This window comes from Bactrocera latifrons, unplaced genomic scaffold (genome assembly GCF_001853355.1).
Source record: "Bactrocera latifrons isolate USDA-ARS-PBARC rearing strain unplaced genomic scaffold, ASM185335v1 scaffold_67, whole genome shotgun sequence".
Classification (NCBI taxonomy): Eukaryota; Metazoa; Arthropoda; class Insecta; order Diptera; family Tephritidae; genus Bactrocera; species Bactrocera latifrons.
This window is the reverse complement of record NW_017537345.1, coordinates 1,010,265-1,028,266: the sequence shown is the minus strand read 5'-3', so window position 1 is coordinate 1,028,266 and position 18,002 is coordinate 1,010,265. Positions and strand designations below refer to the sequence as shown.

At 36.9% G+C, this 18,002-nt stretch overlaps 1 protein-coding gene across 3 annotated transcripts in view; it reads right to left on the bottom strand.

Annotated features, from left to right (window-relative positions):
* The window catches only part of LOC108975580, a 177,729-nt gene that overhangs the window by 10,892 nt on the left and 148,835 nt on the right, over positions 1–18,002 (bottom strand). For all 3 annotated transcript variants that reach the window (XR_001993879.1, XM_018944149.1, XM_018944150.1), the window contains exons 2-9: positions 5,473–6,098; positions 5,132–5,408; positions 4,439–5,052; positions 3,810–4,266; positions 3,647–3,745; positions 3,489–3,576; positions 2,868–3,350; positions 958–1,907 (exon numbers count right to left, since the gene is read on the bottom strand). Coding sequence is in view for 2 of the 3 variants with exons in the window: in XM_018944149.1 (XP_018799694.1) it covers positions 958–1,907; positions 2,868–3,350; positions 3,489–3,576; positions 3,647–3,745; positions 3,810–4,266; positions 4,439–5,052; positions 5,132–5,408; positions 5,473–6,098 (3,594 nt within the window). In the remaining variant the exon portion in view is untranslated. The remainder of the gene's footprint in view (positions 1–957; positions 1,908–2,867; positions 3,351–3,488; positions 3,577–3,646; positions 3,746–3,809; positions 4,267–4,438; positions 5,053–5,131; positions 5,409–5,472; positions 6,099–18,002) is intronic.

Here is an 18,002-nt window from a genome sequence, read left to right as displayed (position 1 = left end):
TATTATTTAAAAATAAAAATTATTTTAGCCAATATCAAATTCAAAATTCAATAGTTTATGCCATCCAGCCACCAGCGCTCAGAATTAGTTGAATTTACAACATGAAATATATGCAGGTGAGTTGTTAAGTATGTATATACATATGTATGTGTGTATGTATGTATGCATGGTTGTGTATACCGTGTACGTGTTGTAATGCCGATGAGTCTATTAGCGTTATGCTAGCCTGTACACAAGTAAGTCATAATGCTTTAATGACTACACACTTTCACACTTCAAACAAAAAWTGGAAAAAAGAAGTCAAATAAACAACAAAAACAAGCAGTAAAACAATTGCTGCAAGTTAGCACATTTTAGCCAGAATACTAACAATTCTAACATGTTTGTATGCTAAGACTTAATTTAGTTAAGCAAAATGGCGCGATTTGCAAACGCCATTTTTAGCGAAAATTCTTTTTGTTTTTGTGTTACTCGTGTTGCATTGCTGCATAAGCAATGTCTCAATGTGTATGTGTGTGTGTGTTTGTATGTATATGTGTATGTGGATGTTAGCAGCTAAAATTTACGTTTCTTCACCTTTTTCTTTAAGTTAAATATTATATAATTTGTTAAATTAAATACTTTTGTTTTTTTGTTGTTTTTGCGTAATAATAATGCTATGCGTATTTACGTATGTATGTATTTATGCGTTCATGTAACGATTACTAAATGTAGGTATGTAGCATGTAGTAGTTTTCAACGAACAGCGTTCAGCGCAGCGTAGTACATGTATGTATGTTTKCTGTTTCTGCATGTTATTTATTTAAATTTGTTTTTGCTTTTTTTTTAAGCTTTTTTGATTACGTTTGTAAATTTTGTATTTTAATTTTTATTGTTTAATGCTAATGGTTTATTTATTATTAAATTATGCTTTTAGATTTTAAGCCAACCCAAAAAAGTCGATTTTAAAGTGCGTACCTTGCCACTATCGCTATCGCTCTGCTGATGTTGCGGCTGCTGTTGTTGTTGCGGCTGCTGTTGTTGTTGCGGCTGGTGCTCCCCACTGCCAACATCTTGCGCTTGACTGCGGCTCGCTATGCGTGCACCCACCACCGAGGCGCTGCTAAAGCGGCGCGCAGTCGCACTGCTATTCACCACACTTTGACCAGAGCCAGCTGTATTAGTGGCGGCGGCGGTAGCGGCATTGCCRCCGGTGGCGCGACGCAGAAATTGTTGCGCACCATAATTGCTTGTATTCAATTGTGTGTCCTTGCGYAGCGTTGCATTTATATGCGCTGCTATGGCGCTGGGCTTTGGCGTGCTGCTAACAATGTAGCTACTCGCCGAGCTGGTGGATAGCGCAGTGGGCGAAGTGGACGTTAGCAGCGTCGAATKGTTGTGATTATGGTGGTTGTGGTTGTGCGCCGTGGTATAGGCTGACATGGTGGGTGATGTGCAGGAGATATCACTGCCACCACCAACACCCGCACCGTTACTGCTGACGTTCGAATTATGATTATGCTGATGTACACGCGACAATGAATCCAAATGGCGTACACGTGAGGTGAGCGATTCACGCTTTAGCTTCGGTAATGGAGAGTTTTGTAGCACTCTCGGGGACGGAGTTGGTGTCGCGTTGGCGACTGCACCAATCGGTGACTTCGAGGTAGCATTTGACAAGTGATGCGTCGCCAACGGTATGGAAGAAGATGTAGAGCTGCGACTCGTATTGGTGCTCAACGATGAGTTGTCTTTGCGTATACTTTGTGCGGAGTCGGCACGTTTCAGACTGTTCGGTGATTTGCTGTATAACAGATTGCCGGTACTGCGACACAGTGACGATTTGCTCGACGAGTTCGAGGTGCCGTATGTGTGGGTGGAAGGTGGTGAGCGACCTGCCGTAGACGGACGTCCGGTGGGTGGTTTGCCTGCGGGGGAAATTTCAGTTATCGATTATTTTGTTTAAAATAGTAAAATCGTTATAGTTGGATTTGAGCTACAAATAAAGAATATTTATATAAAAAAAAATAATAATAATTCAAATATGCAACCAGAAAACAACGTCGGCTGCACCCAATGAGTGTAATACGGTTCACAGGTGCTTTTCTTAAAGTATAAAAGAGCATACAAAGTTCTTTATCTTGATTTTGATCGGTTAGTTGGTATGGCAGCTACATACATGCAATAGTGGTCGGATCTGAATATTATTTTCGAAGATTATACCGTTACTTTAAATAATGATCCATGAAAAATTTTGTGAAGACATGTTGCCAAATGAAAAAGTTTTCCTTACGAGAATTCGATTTTGTTCGGTCAGTTTGTATGGCAGCTATATGATATAGTAGTCCGATCTTAACAATATCTGCTGAGATTGTAATGTTGCCTTGGATAACAATCTTTGCCAAATTTCTTGAAAATATCTCGTCAAATGTGGATGCTTTCCATACAAGCACTTGATTGCGATCGTTCAGTTTGTAAGACAGCTATTCGCTATACTTATCCGATCTAAAGAATTTCTTCGAAAATTGCATTATTGCTTTAGATAATAATCCAAGCCAAATTTCGTAAAGATATCTCATCAAATAAAAAAGTTTTCTATACAAGGACTAGATTCGGATCGTGCAGTTTGTATGGCAGCTATATGCTATAGTGATCTGATATCGGCGGTACCGACAAATGAGTAGCTTCATTAAGAGAAAAGGACATGTACAAAATTTCAGATCAATATCTCAAAAACTGAGGGACTAATTCGTGTATATACAGACAGTTGAATCAGAACGTAACGGTTCAAATTTTTACATACATATATCCCTCACTTTTACAGCTGAGTGTTACAAACTTTGTGTCAAACTTAATATATCCTATAAAGGAAACCGCCACATACTTACCAGCAAAATAGGCTGCTGCTTTGCTGCCCGGCAAAGGTATCTTGCTTGGCTTGCTGCCCATACYAACTTTTTTACCACGCGTCACACTGTCAAACGGACTTATGCCACCGACACTGGCGCTCATCAGTCKGCTTGCCGTCGCCTGTGCATCGCCACTCTCTTGCAACTCATGATCATGTGCCGATTCGGTGCTACTACTATGTTGTTGCAGCTCATCCATCGGCAGGTGAATCATGGCCTTCATGCTGGGCGTGGATATTTGCGTAACCTGTGGTGCGGGCATTTGACCGACGGTTGTTGTCGTCATTGGCATTGTAGTGGTGGTGTTTGAAATTGGTGTTGCCGAACGCAAGTCGCTATAATGTAATGTATCACTAGCGCCGCTGCCGATGCCACGCCGACTCAACATCAGCGTGGTGGAAGCTGATGAACGATTGGTTTCATAATCATTTTGAGAGTGTAAGTAGGAATTAGTTGGCGCACCACTGTTGGGCGTGACAGAGTGTATGCGCTGTCTCTTATACACATCTAGATGTGTATAAGAGACAGGCGTGGTGGAAGCTGATGAACGATTGGTTTCATAATCATTTTGAGAGTGTAAGTAGGAATTAGTTGGCGCACCACTGTTGGGCGTGACAGAGTGTATGCGCGACTCAAGCACGCGCAATTGCGCCTTAGTGCCCTCCAACTCGATATTCTTCTCCTCTAACTGCGGGTAAAAAGCGAATAATAATTGCRTATTTTCTGCGCAAGTTTGCGTAAATCTAAGATGAGCTTACCTGAAAACGCAGATCCTCTACATCATCCTTTGATTTGTCCAGTCTTTTGGCTAAATGTGTTTTTGACTTGGTAGCCGAGTCGAGCTTCTGCATCAATACCTGTTTGGGGCAGAGAATATTATCAATACAAATACCCGCTTTTGAAATTTAAACATTAACGTACCTGATTTTGCACGGTYAGCGTCAGCAGATGCCGCTGCAGCTCGACTACGCTCGTTTCCAATAGTATAGCGGCAAAGCGCTTCGAATCGATCAAGCGAATCTTGCTGTAGCGTCCGCCCGGTGTGCTCACAACGCCATCCAGACGGCCCAATTGCTGTTGCTCGCTCTGTTCGGTTTGCTGCTTTTTACTATCACTGCTTGCGCTTTGATGGAATGCAATGTGTATGTCCTCGGGCGGCGCTGCGTGTAGCGGACGCTGATTGTGCTGCTGCTGCTCGATTACCACCACTGGCTGGAATGTATGTTGACGCCGACATTGTGCGCTCGTTAGTGTGCTAGTGTTGGTGGCGGCAGCAGCAGTACCAGCTTCTGGAAACTGTGCCGAAGCAGCGCTGCCAGTGGAGAGCACCGTGGTGGCGGAGGATAGGAAGTTGCGTTGACTCGAATAATCGGATTGACTAGAAAGTAAAATGTTATGGAGATTATTAAAATATGTAAATGTAAAGYTTGTTAAAAGAGGACTTCGCTATAACCGCGTAAGCAGTGTCTACGCCAATAGCTTATTAAAGCTTTAATTCATCTAGTGCTATACGTTTCATCATTAGTTGCACAACTCTTAGCATAACYTACCTTGAAGAACTCTTACTCTGGAACTGTTGTGAGGGTTGCTGTTGCTGCAGCTGTAACTGCTGCACGCGCGCACTTAAATCAAGTTTTTGCGCCATCGCCAACTTTAACTGCTCCTCGAGATCCTTTTTCACGCTGATCAGCTCCTCTACTTGATCATTCATTTTGGCCGCCTTAATGCGTCCGGTTAAAGTTTCCGCTTCCATTTCGGCCAGCTTATCGAGCAGACGATCGCGTTCCTTACGCAACTGCTTGATATCCTCCTTATTGAGGCGTTCCACATGTTCGCGGAAGGTTTTCGGTGTGAGACCGGCACCATTTACAGTAATGTTACTGCTGCCGCTACTGCTGGACTTAGCCAACACCGAAGAACTGCGTGTCGCACCTGCAGMCAATTCACTTGCAGCAACAACTGTTGTTGTCGACTCATCCGCCGGATTCATATTGTTGTTGSTGCTAATATTGCTGCTGGCGCCGCGCAAATTCTGGCGCTCATACTGCTGCARCTGATCCATTTCTTCGCGTAAACGATTCGATTTGCGATGTATGACATCGAGCAAATTGAGCAGCTCGTCGTCAGATTCGTGGCAGGAGAGACGGTTCAGTGCAGTGGGGCCCTAAAATGTTTAACCAAAAAATAAAAATTGCATTTTAATACCAAATACATACGTTAATGAGGCTACTACAACTACTCACCGTCATAGCACCATTTGTAGACGAAGCACTATGTCCCTCCTTCGATGAACTTGTCTCCGTGGAGAAACCGGAATCCTGCACAACACTGCCGTTGTTATTCTCTCCGCTCTTTGGCTCTTTTTTACCGCTATGCGAATTACTGCGGCTTCGCGTCAGCGACGATGAGGATAGTTCACCGGCTGCAACGCCCGCAGCTGTGGCGCCGCTGGCTGCCGGTATGGACGGTTCTTTATGCGAAACTTTGCGCTTCAGGCGTATGCCAGGTTCCCACTCGCGTCTGCGCAAAACCAAAAAAGAATTAATAAAACAATTTGTATTTATGTATTTCAGACACTACTCACCTTGATACTAACGACGCATTCGACATGCCGCCACTGCCGCCGCCACTACCACCGGCGAGTGTGTGTGCGCCAGTCGCCGAAGCGCTACTCAACGCAGCGCCACCGCTTGTGTTCGTTGTGGACGAACCCGTCGCCGATGACATAGATGCCATTTTATGCTTGAGATCCGGAAAGGTTTCGATGACCAGATCGCGAAATTCCAACAGCGCGCCAACTTCATGCTGCAGCTCCTGCAGCGACTTGGTCTGCTCGCTCTGTATGTGATGATGGCTGCTGCTATGATGCAGCGGATAATTATTGCTGTACGGTGTTACGGCATGATGGCCAACCAAATTCAGATGTGGGTGATGCGCATGCAAGTTAGCGAGTTGCTGTTGATATGAACCGACAACGGCGGTGACTGTTGGTGTGCTGCCGCTCATGATAGCGGCCGCTGTGCTGTTATTGCCGTTAGACAAGATGTGATGATGTGCCACGCCAAGGCCGAGTGTGCCGATGCCACTGCTATTACTGCTACTGCCGCCATTCATAATGGGCAGACAGTCCATGGCGCTAATAATTGCGGTTGTTGTTGGAAAGCCGCTATTGTTCGTGGGGCAAAGCGCAAGGTCATAGGAGTCGTTATTCTGTAAGTGAAGAAGAAAAACGGGTTTCGTAAGTATTAGCATTTAAATGCACGAAATTGCAAATACATAGGTAAGTTGTTGTGTGTGTTTTATTCTCATCAGTGGTGTTGAGAAAAATATATTTGTAAAGAGTTGCCATCTGATTGTTAATTAACATTAAAATAAAAACACAAATTGGAAATAAATTTTTCAAAAAATTCGCTATAGAGATTTTGAAAAGTATGCATATTTGTATAGTGTTGCCACCTGTTTATGCATTTTACAAATTTAGAAATAAATACCAAATCGTCAACAAATATGTCCGTTTATTCTTATTAACAAACCTATTGATAAAATTTAAATTTTATAGAGTTCCCATATGAAATTAACTGAAAAAAATTTCAGAAATAAATTGGAAATTCAAACATTAAAAAAAATACATCTGTGTTGGATATAATAAGTGYAATTAAGAATATATAATTTTTAGAGTTGCCGCTGAATATAAATTATAAATTGAAAATTTTTAAGAGAAAAAATTAATTCGTGAAGGAAAAAACTATAGGGTTGCCATCTGTTTTTAAATACTGGGTACAAGAGGTGTCATTAAGAATATATAATTTTTAGAGTTGCCGCTGAATATCTGTAAGTTTGAAAATTTAAGATAAAAAATAAATTGGAAACCAATGACTTTTTCCTTAGAGGTTTTGACGAAACCATTATAGCGTTGCCATCGGCTTTAAATTGTAAAATTTTTGAAGATAAGTACGAAAATGAAGTAAATATGCCTATTTACTCTCATTAACCGCTTCATTCAGAAAAATCATTTTTTATAGAGTTGCCATATGAACTTAAATGAAAAAAATTCCAGATAAAAAATAAATTGGGAATATATTGSAAATACATTCATATGTAACTACATAAAAGACAATTGGTTCATAAATATACCTGGTACCAGCAACGTCAATGGAAAAATATAATTTATAAAGTTGCCACTGAATAAAGATTTCAAATGCATTAAGCTAAAAAATAAATTTGAAGTAATAAGTGTGSTAAATATAATAAGTTTTACAGAAACTAATAATTTTTTAGTGTTGCCATCTGTTTTTAGACCTTCATAATTTTTCTGCTAAGTACAAAAATGGAAATAAACAGGTATATTTTTTCACATTAGCTCTAACAGAAAAATACGTTATAAAATAAATTATTTTTAAACATATTGGAAGTAAACAAATGCTCGATATCGTCAGTGTTATCAGAAAAATATAATTTCTGGAGCTACCACTCAAAAAATAATAACTTACAGTGTTGCCACCTGTTTTTAAATTTAAATAATTTGGCTTCTAAGTACAAAAATGGAAATAAACAAACCTATTTATTCACGAAAGCTCATACAGAAAAATAAATTTGTATAGAGTTGCCACATTATTATTAAATAAATGATTTAGTATTAAATATGTTATATTATTAAATAAATGATTTATTATTTTTGAAAATAAATTATTTTTTCACATATTGGAAATAAACCAGTGAGCTCGGTATGGTGGGCGTTATCAGAAAAATAAAATTTATGGAGTTGCCACTCTATTAAAAAATTTGAAATAAAAAAATAAAAAAAAAACTTTGTTATGAAAATTGTGAAAATAAATAGACAATTTGTTATAAAAATTGCGTACCAGACATTAATCGTGTTCTGAGCTTTGACTCCAAACACAAATGGAAAACATATTGCCACCCTTTTTTAAGTATAATATAAACTAAATAACTTCTTACTATATTCAAAATAAATACTATTAATTTTCAATGCGTGATTTCTAAAAACAAAGCAAACTATTTTTGTAAACATATGAGGTTGCCACCTAAGTGGATACATAAAATTTTTAAAAATTATTGAAATTTAGTAGGGAATTGAAAAATCAATGAAACTGCGGGCAAACAGCACATATTAAAAAATTTCAAAAAAATTTGAAAAACAAATATTTTAAAATATTACCACATTAACTTTTTATCTTCACAGTCATATCTCTGTGGCAATGGGAGACGACCATGTTTGGTCTGCAATTTTCTGCCGATAATTAATGAACGTTTCTTGGCTTTTGTCAACATAAACGCCACCCACGTATGTAATTATTGTTTTTTTTTTTTTAATTTTTTTGGTTATAAGCTGCCAAACGCTCCAGACAACGCTCGCTGTTTAGTTGCTTGCAAAAAAAAAGCCAGTCAGCCAATCAACCGGGCAGTAACTAGACAAAGGCAATGTGAGCGTGCTGCTTGGCTTTGGACTAAGAATGAGTAATTGGCAATTGATACAACAAAATACATACACACATACTTAACATATACACTTGCATTTTTGTGCATATGTATATGCGGCARTTTCAGTGGGTGTTGCCAGCAAATTTGCCAGTAATTGGCACTGCCACCTTAATTGCAGTCAATAACCAACCAAATGAGTGGCCAACAAAGTGCCAGGCATTACTCAAGTATGTGCTAACATTCTTACATACATCTATATATTCTTGCCGCTAATGAGAAAACAAGCTTTGGTGCGAATAAAAAAGCAAATCAGCTTCACTATTAATTCTATACGTGTCGGTATGTATGTCAAGCTTGCCATAAATAATATTGGAAGTTGTTGTTTGGAAGCATTTACGGTACTTTTGCTATAAAAAACATATGTACATAAGTATTTATTGATTATATATTACATATAAACTTTCTAATTAAAAGCAAATTGAATGCYAAGCCGCTTAAGTTTGTGCGCTTGTAATGGCGGTGCGAGGAGATAGTGTGGTCAGCGGCTACCATTGCTACTCTCACTTTCAATTAACCCACTCAACAAAGCCAAAGCCAAAACCGATCAACACAATTCACTTGCGCAATTACGGCGCGCTAATGAAAATTAAAACCKCCTTACTGAGAAATATCGGAAAAATCGTGAAGAAAAGCAACGGAGTGCATAAGCGATGGCATTTGACTGGAAGTGGCGGCTGAACGGCTAAACATACATAGATGTATGTACAAATAAATTTTTATAAATTTATGACTTATTAGGCAAACATCAAATCTAGCATATACTAAGGTTAAAACTTTCCCATAGATAGGTGGACAAAATTTTGAATAAGTAAATGCAATTTTTAATTAAAGAGGAAATATTATTCAGTTAATTGAAAACCCAAAACCTAACTAAAAAAACACGAACTTCGCTTAAGCTATAATACSMTTCACAGCTGCAWTTCTTATAAAATAAAAKATTATAAAAATATCTGTATCTTAATTTTGGTCGATCAGCTTKTATGGCAGCTATAAGCTCCAGTGGTTTCATATTGCAATTTCTTAATGTATGAGCACCTTATTGGGAAGAAAAAAAGCAAGGTGCAATATTTCAGATCAATATCTCAAAAATTGATGAACTAGTTCCATCTTGATCATTCATAGATATATATTTTATAAAGTCCACAGCACACTGAAATTATTGAGGGAACACTTTTCCAGTCTGCTGAATGGCAGTGAAAGCATACCACCAAGTAATGATAGTAAACCCGATTCCCCAATCGATGATGATGGAGTGTACATTGCCGGCCGAACTATTCAAATACGGCGGCGAAGCACCTATAAGGAGCATGCCTCAGTTTCTTAGTAGAATATAGTCATACGAAAGCATGCACGACGATTGGGCTTTAAGTGMGCTCTGTCTTAACAAAACAAAAGCGAGACCCCACAATCTGTGCCAACTACCGTAGCATAAGCCTCCTAAACATCGCATATAAGGTTCTATCGAACATAYTGTGTGAAGGATTGAAGCCCACAGCCAACAAACTGATTGCACCTTACTAGTATGGTTATAGACCCGGAAAATCTACAATCGACCAGACTTTCGACATGCGTCAAATCTTGGAAAAGAACCGTGAAATGAAGATCGAAACAAACCTCTTCGTCGATTTTAAAGGCGACTTAGACAGCACGAAAAGGAAKTGCCTCAACGTCTGAACTTGGTATCCCCACAAAGCTAATATGGCTATTTAAGCTGACGTTGAGCAATACCAAAAGCTCCATCAAGATCGGAAAGGTCTTCTCCGAGTCGTTCGATGCTAAATGAGGTTTCAGACAAGGCGACTCCCTTTCGTGAGAGTTCCAAAGTAAACAGGACTTAAAAAAATTAGAACAAATTTTTTTTCGACAAAATCAATTTATTTTATTCAAAATAGTCTCCTTCTACTTCAATACAGTTTTTTGTACGGTCCAAAAGCATGTCGAACGAACAATAGTTTACGCACTCCTTTTTATGTTCCACCAACAATTTGACATAAAATAATAAAATAAGTGATGCCTAAGTCTTTAAACAAACTATTATTTTCGCCATCACTGTATGTGCTTATGATTGTTAGTGCAGTGCAACAGCAACAGCAACAGCTGATGACAATGCAGCCACTCCCTTTCACTGACACACATGACGTAACGGTAATATAAAAATGTTCATAACTCATACGTCCTGTAGACCAAGGGGCGTTGTTGTTCGCACATGAAAAGGCAAAATTAATTTTATAACTACTCACGATTTTCTCAAACACACCAGCGAGACTAACTAACTAGCACACGCTTGAGACAAGAGAAAAATAAGTATTTTCAATTTTCCACGAAGTTAATTATGAGCGCCGGTAGTGTGAAGAATGTAGTGCCGTTAAGGCGGAGAAGTTCACAGAAATCAATTTGTATGCAGGCGCTACAGTTGAATAAAGTTGGGTAAACAGTGGAGGTCAAATCTAATAGAAAAAGGAAGTATAAAGGAGAGAAAAAATAAGAGTACGAATTGACTTAGGTGCTGGAAAATATGAAAACAGACTGATAAAGAGTTACGGGAAGACATTTACAAGCTTGATCCACGATTATCATTGGCTAAAGCTTTGAGCAGAGTGTATATGTTTTCAGCGATTTTCGGCCCCTCACTTTACAGCAATCAAAGTTCAATGAAAACGCAGGAATCATTTTTAGTTTAAGGCCTGGTAGTTCTACAAAATCGAGTTTATATATTATATAAAATAATAGTACTCCACTGTAATMAAGGTTACTGATTCTTTCATTATCAAGTTTAAAACACCAAGACATGACATATCATATGATAACACTCCGAACATCTACCATCAATCAATGTGGTTCAAGACCTGACTATATACTAAAAAATATCTACTGCTGCTGGAATATTCCTCAAGTTGCTTAAAACTAAAAAACACGATTCCTATTTGAAGCAAAAGAAATACGAAGGACATATATGAAATTACTTAGATCTGAATATCAATCAGATCAAGATCTGATGATATAACATAAAGTCGGGAAGATAATTATTCGCAAAACTTGCTGTCATATTCCAGATGAACTATGAGGCCTGTAATAACTTGGGATTCAACCGAAATAGAAGCACGAACTGAGATTGCACGTTGAAGAGAGCAGATCTTAAAACACAGGGCATATTAATTTCGCCACCAGCTTTATAACACACAGAAGGAAGGAAACGTTGGATAGCCTATAAAGTACATTTGTAGAGGTAAATATGAATGATAAGCGAGACAAGGTAAGACGACAAGTGTATACAAATACGCGAAGTAACCCGTCTTAAATTATGTACACTTTATTTTTCTACACAAAAAGCTACTACTTTGTCCGAATTTCCCATATCGAACCAAGACGAAATTTGCCAAACAAAAAGGAAACAGAAAAATCGCGGATGCGGAAATGTTCTCCGGAATATTCCGAAAAAAGCGTTGTTGATATGGGGTAACAGAAATACCGTAAATTCATTTCGGAATATCATACAGGCTCTGGTTCTGCCTGCAGAGATTACGTTACCACGATTCCTGCATCAGCACGACATCGGGCTTCGTATTGCTTTAGACGAAGCAGTAAATTGGCGGAGGGCGCCCTCGCATGTCTGGAGGAGTATCATYTTGCAGACTTTTTTCAAGAAGCGCTAGTGGTATTCGACCCGCACCTCCTCAAACAGCTTTTTGAGTCTGAGAGCAGAGTCGACGATTGATGAAGCGCCCCAAAACTCGCTATGTTCAAAAAACTTGGGCTGGTCTTCATGRTCGTTTGATCATTTTACTTGAGTACACATCTGCAGCTTGAGCAACATTACCTTTGACATTCGTCAGGATAATTGTAAGGACTACCCCTTCGAACCCATACGGACTACGCACTTAGCAGATACCTGACCAGCAAYCTTATCACCGTAACCATCAACTAGTATTGTCAGTTTTACAACAATATGAAGGTTTTTGTGCATACTTACTAATGCATATATCGCTCTTAGCTTATATCACTTCATTTTACTTATGCGAGTTATTTGTTCGATTCGCCACTTTCGGCATTTTTGTTCGAATCGAAGATAGCGAAGTAGAGTAAAATGGATTGGTAAAAACGCCAGCAACAATATGATAGCTGATAACCCCAACTTTTGTAATTCATTTTTTTATACTAGACCCAACTTAGCTTGAACTACCGTATAGCTTGGCAAGCGTTATTCGGAACGCGCTTCATTTACATAAATGTTGATCCACAATCATTAGGTTTTTATTGCCATATAGTTAATATACATACATACATACATACATATTTATTGTTATTTGCATTTTTGCGGTTTTCATATTTAATTACAACACTCACATTGACTACCAGAAAACGAGAAACATTTTGTCCAACAGATTTGCATGYACATACAAACATATATATTCGTGTGTATGTGGCCAYAGAAAGCGTAATTATGAATACGTAAATTGACAAAGATGATATAAAAATTGTTCCAGTTTATTTATTTCGTTATTGCCTTTTTTTATTTTTNCTTTGATTCATAATCTCAGCCATCAATGTTTATGCATGATCTGGAATTGAACCAGTTCTCAGGTTTGAGTGCGCTTTTATATTTTTAAAATTTTTTTTTTTTTTTTGGTTTTACTGCGCGACGATCAAGCAGCCCCGATTGGCTGGTTACTTGAGTTGTTCAACTGTTGACCCGATATGTCAGTTTGTCAGCAAAAGCCGCTTACCTCAGCCGCAATTTTGCAAATGTAATGTGATATTTGMATTCAATCGGTTACCGGGTTATTATAGGATCGAGTGTATTTTTTTGTTTATATGTAAATAAATTTGTGTTGATGCTGATATGACAGTTGCATAAGCCACAAGGCAGAGAGCGAGAGGGGCGTTGCAATAATAAGCCAACAAAAAAAGCAAGAATTATGACTGGTTTACGGCAGATCGCTGGGCGTCAGCAAGCGACTACCCATAGCGAACACTTAAAAGCTTTACTTTTCAAATATATATGCTTGTATGTGTGTAACTAAATGTGTTTACATTTGTTTTTGTTTACTAGTTGCTTTCATAATACACATTTTTGACAAATGATATGTTTTATGTGCACTCCAGATTAAATAAATGCATGTATATACATACATACATAYATATGTATATATACATGTGATATTGACCAATGATAATTGACAGCCCGCTCCGTGTTTTGCCAGCTAGCTTGTCGGCTATTGCCGGGTAGCGCAGCATTAATCATGCAAAACGAGGCTAAATTGTACGCTCGATTGCTGTTGTTGGTAGTTGAATTAAAAATAGTATTTTTGTTATTTTTGTTTTTTTTTTTGTTTATAAATTTCATATTTTAGTAGCTTGCAATTAAAACAAAATTGCTAAACTCGAACTCTGCAAATGCAAAAGCGAAAAAGCGAAGTAGTTATTAAAACGAAATTGCAAAATTAATGCACCGTTAGGAGTTTTACTTCAAACTTCGATTTTGTTATTTGCAATAAGTTCTGTTTTATTTGTATTTTTTATCGTTTATTGGTATTATTAATATTGGCGTTATTAATACGATAGAGTTGTTAATGTGTGCATGTGCTTGTAGACCTGTTCGGAGTGCCACTTGTTTGATCGATATTCCAACACATTCATGCATATCAATACATTGTAGAAATAAATATGAAAATGAATTACATGTAGGTATTGAAGTAGTATATATGTATGTACATAGGTATATACTTATATTGATAAATATAAATAGAAGGGGTAGGGTATAGAAAAGGATAGGAGGTGTTAACTTTCTCCTTAGTTCATTAAGATTCGATATGTGTTATTCAAGAACAACAAGTAAGTGATACACAAACACAAACCATTTCCAACACACAAATTTTAGCTTGAGGAGTGGCTCTTTTTTTATGCGTATTCACAGTTGATTRTGCCTATAACCACATATATAGTACATATGTACATAAGTGTTCGGCAAGACGATCTGAGTCGATTTAACTATGGCCGTCTGTTTGTATACTGTCTCTTATACACATCTAGATGTGTATAAGTGATAGTTGACAGCCCGCTCCGTGTTTTGCCAGCTAGCTTGTCGGCTATTGCCGGGTAGCGCAGCATTAATCATGCAAAACGAGGCTAAATTGTACGCTCGATTGCTGTTGTTGGTAGTTGAATTAAAAATAGTATTTTTGTTATTTTTGTTTTTTTTTTTGTTTATAAATTTCATATTTTAGTAGCTTGCAATTAAAACAAAATTGCTAAASTCGAACTCTGCAAATGCAAAAGCGAAAAAGCGAAGTAGTTATTAAAACGAAATTGCAAAATTAATGCACCGTTAGGAGTTTTACTTCAAACTTCGATTTTGTTATTTGCAATCAGTTCTGTTTTATTTGTATTTTTTATCGTTTATTGGTATTATTAATATTGGCGTTATTAATACGATAGAGTTGTTAATGTGTGCATGTGCTTGTAGACCTGTTCGGAGTGCCACTTGTTTGATCGATATTCCAACACATTCATGCATATCAATACATTGTAGAAATAAATATGAAAATGAATTACATGTAGGTATTGAAGTAGTATATATGTATGTACATATGTATATACTTATATTGATAAATATAAATAGAAGGGGTAGGGTATAGAAAAGGATAGGAGGTGTTGACTTTCTCCGTAGTTCATTAAGATTCGATATGTGTTATTCAAGAACAACAAGTAAGTGATACAAAACACAAACCATTTCCAACACACAAATTTTAGCTTGAGGAGTGGCTCTTTTTTTATGCGTATTCACAGTTGATTATGCCTATAACCACATATATAGTACTCTCTTATACACATCTAGATGTGTATAAGAGACAGGTTTTATGTGCACTCCAGATTATTTTATCGCCTTCTTTTGTTTTTTTTTTTTTTTGCTCTAAAATTTTTTATGAATTTTTCACCTTTTGGCGCAGTGATCCATCAAGCGAGGTTTAATTTTTAGCACCAACAACAAATATAACACACAATATCAGCTGATATATCACAGAAAACACATGAATATATATGTATGTGTGTTTGTGAATAAAATTGTATATGGCGAACGCACGCACACTGACACCGATTGACGATTTAATTTCTGTCTCCAAGATATTTGTCATTGACAACGCTTCAATGCCCACTAGGTATGGGACTTTCCAAGCTTTCAGTACGTGCTGTCGTCACATTCGAGTAAGCAAAAACAAAATYACCGTCAAGTCATATTAAGCGTAAAAGCGCACTACAACTATAGCAAAAACAAAAACCAACATTTCGAAACCGTCTTAATTAGGTGGCAAAAATACGCGCAAATCCGTCAGTGCCAACTAATAAATTTTCGTACGAACGTGTTTATACGCAGGCGCACTTGAGTTCGCAGACGCGCACCGAGTGATACTCAGTTGAACGAATGCGAGTAGTGGTTGCTAGTCACTCGCTGCGGAAAAAAAAAAACGTTTACATTAGAGAGGAACTGAGTAGCCGAGCGCACATGACTGGCTGATTCATTGTGTCATTGATCTCACACATGATTTTGCGAGTTTGACACCTATGTCTTAATTTAAAAAAAAAAAATTGATTAAATATTTTTTTAGTATTATTAATTAGCGATAATCAATTTTTAGGGATGCTAATTGATAGAACTTGGGGAAAACCATAATTAAAAATATATATTAATTGGGAATTTGGGGTATGATGACAGTTTTCAATCATATTGARATACTTTCAATATTAAGAAATTTTGAAGCCTGCCATATATATTTCGGGATTTGGTAACCCTAGTGTTTTAATCTGACAACTCACAACTTTATCGTAAGGTTGGAAATTTTTATAGCGCTCATGCAAAGAACTTTTTGGCATACSAGTGCTATTTGCATTGTTGACAGTAACCTAAAATATTCTTCTCGACCAGAAAATGTAGTTAAATCGCGAAAATTKTAGAGCGACTATTTTTTAAAACTTCCGACTTTTCGACTATTCTCCAAAAAATTGAAGTTGATCCGACAAAAAGTTTTGGGGATATGTGTGTATTTGTTGAAATTTTTTGACTTAGTGTAAATCGGTTCTCAAAACTTCGGTTTTCTCGAAATTATTCTGTTTTCGGAGTCGGCCGCAAAGTTTTCTTTATTTTTGAAATATTGTTTATTATTGAAGATATGTTGTTCTATCGTGTAACGCTCCATTTTTAATTAGCCTAWATCCAAATATGCACGAAATCGATAATAAAATAATATTTAGAACTATCTTGAACCCTATTATAGTAAAGCTGGAAAAGTAGATGACAAAAAAGAAAGAGGGAGAAATCATATGATATATGAAATTTTTGAGTAGAAACCACTGCTCAATCTAAGAGAARCTAAAAAAATAGGGTTTAAAAAAGGATTAGATATATCTTTCAATATAATACGAAATAGACTTCAGAGATCTATCAAGAAACGCAGAAGTGCTGCTATCAAATTAGGTCGCAGGAAAACATCAATCGTGATTGGAAGAATGCTAGATTTACATATGAGTCAGCTTTTGTATTATTTAAGCCGCTTTAGACGTGTCTCGCTAAGAAAGGGACAAACATGCTTAATTGAAAACTAAGATGCCGTTAAAATTATAAAATTGTATAAAAAGAGCTGAAATGCTTTAWGACAAAAATAACTACGATTGTACTATATATTGCAAGAAGACAATGATTCGGCATATTGGAACAGACACTGTATTCAACGGAAGCCAGAAAACCACACTGTTACTTTTGATATACTATCCACAGTCAGCAGGCGCCAATCCAATAGAAAATTTTTGGGCTTTAAGGAATATGTACTCTCATATAGCTGCAGATCACTTACTGAGGAATATATGGAAAATTTCTTTGCAAGTTGCTATTCAATATCAGGTTATATAATATACAACTCGGCAGATTGGAGCAAGTATTGAAAAAACGTCTATAGTACATATACGATGTACTTTCTATAATTATAACATTTATTCATAAATGTATTATGCTAAGTGTCGATTAAAATGACTGCTTCCATTTATTTTGACAAAATAAACACTATGAGATTTAGTATAATAATTTTTTGCATTAATACACAGCTAAATTAGTAAATAGTTTATGTATTTATCTATTACATAAGTATACTTAGCTTAGCGTACAAGTACCTCAATTCTACCGAAAAAGCATGTTAAGGCTACAATGAAGCCCTTGAAGTGTATTCAGCTAAGCAAAGCATAAATATATACACACTCACATATTCGCACAGTACATACAGGTATGTATGGGCATTGTATAATCAAAAAGTACTGTAATTTAAAACGTGCTTTGGGAAATTAAAGCGGCTGTGGTTTTGACTTAGTACTTATAACTAGTACTAGCAGAAAACTAAGCAGCTATGACATAATTAGAAGAAAATTAAATATATATACATACATRTACATACATATGTGTATCTGTGTAATGTATTAACCTATTGTTATTATTTTTAATTCCACTTACTTTATGGCAAATTTGAAGGGTAAAGCTATAAAGTCTATAAAGGAATCATTACTCATTACAAAAACTAGCCCGGTCTATTAACTTTTAACTAGTTAAAAATAGGAAGGAAAATAATAATA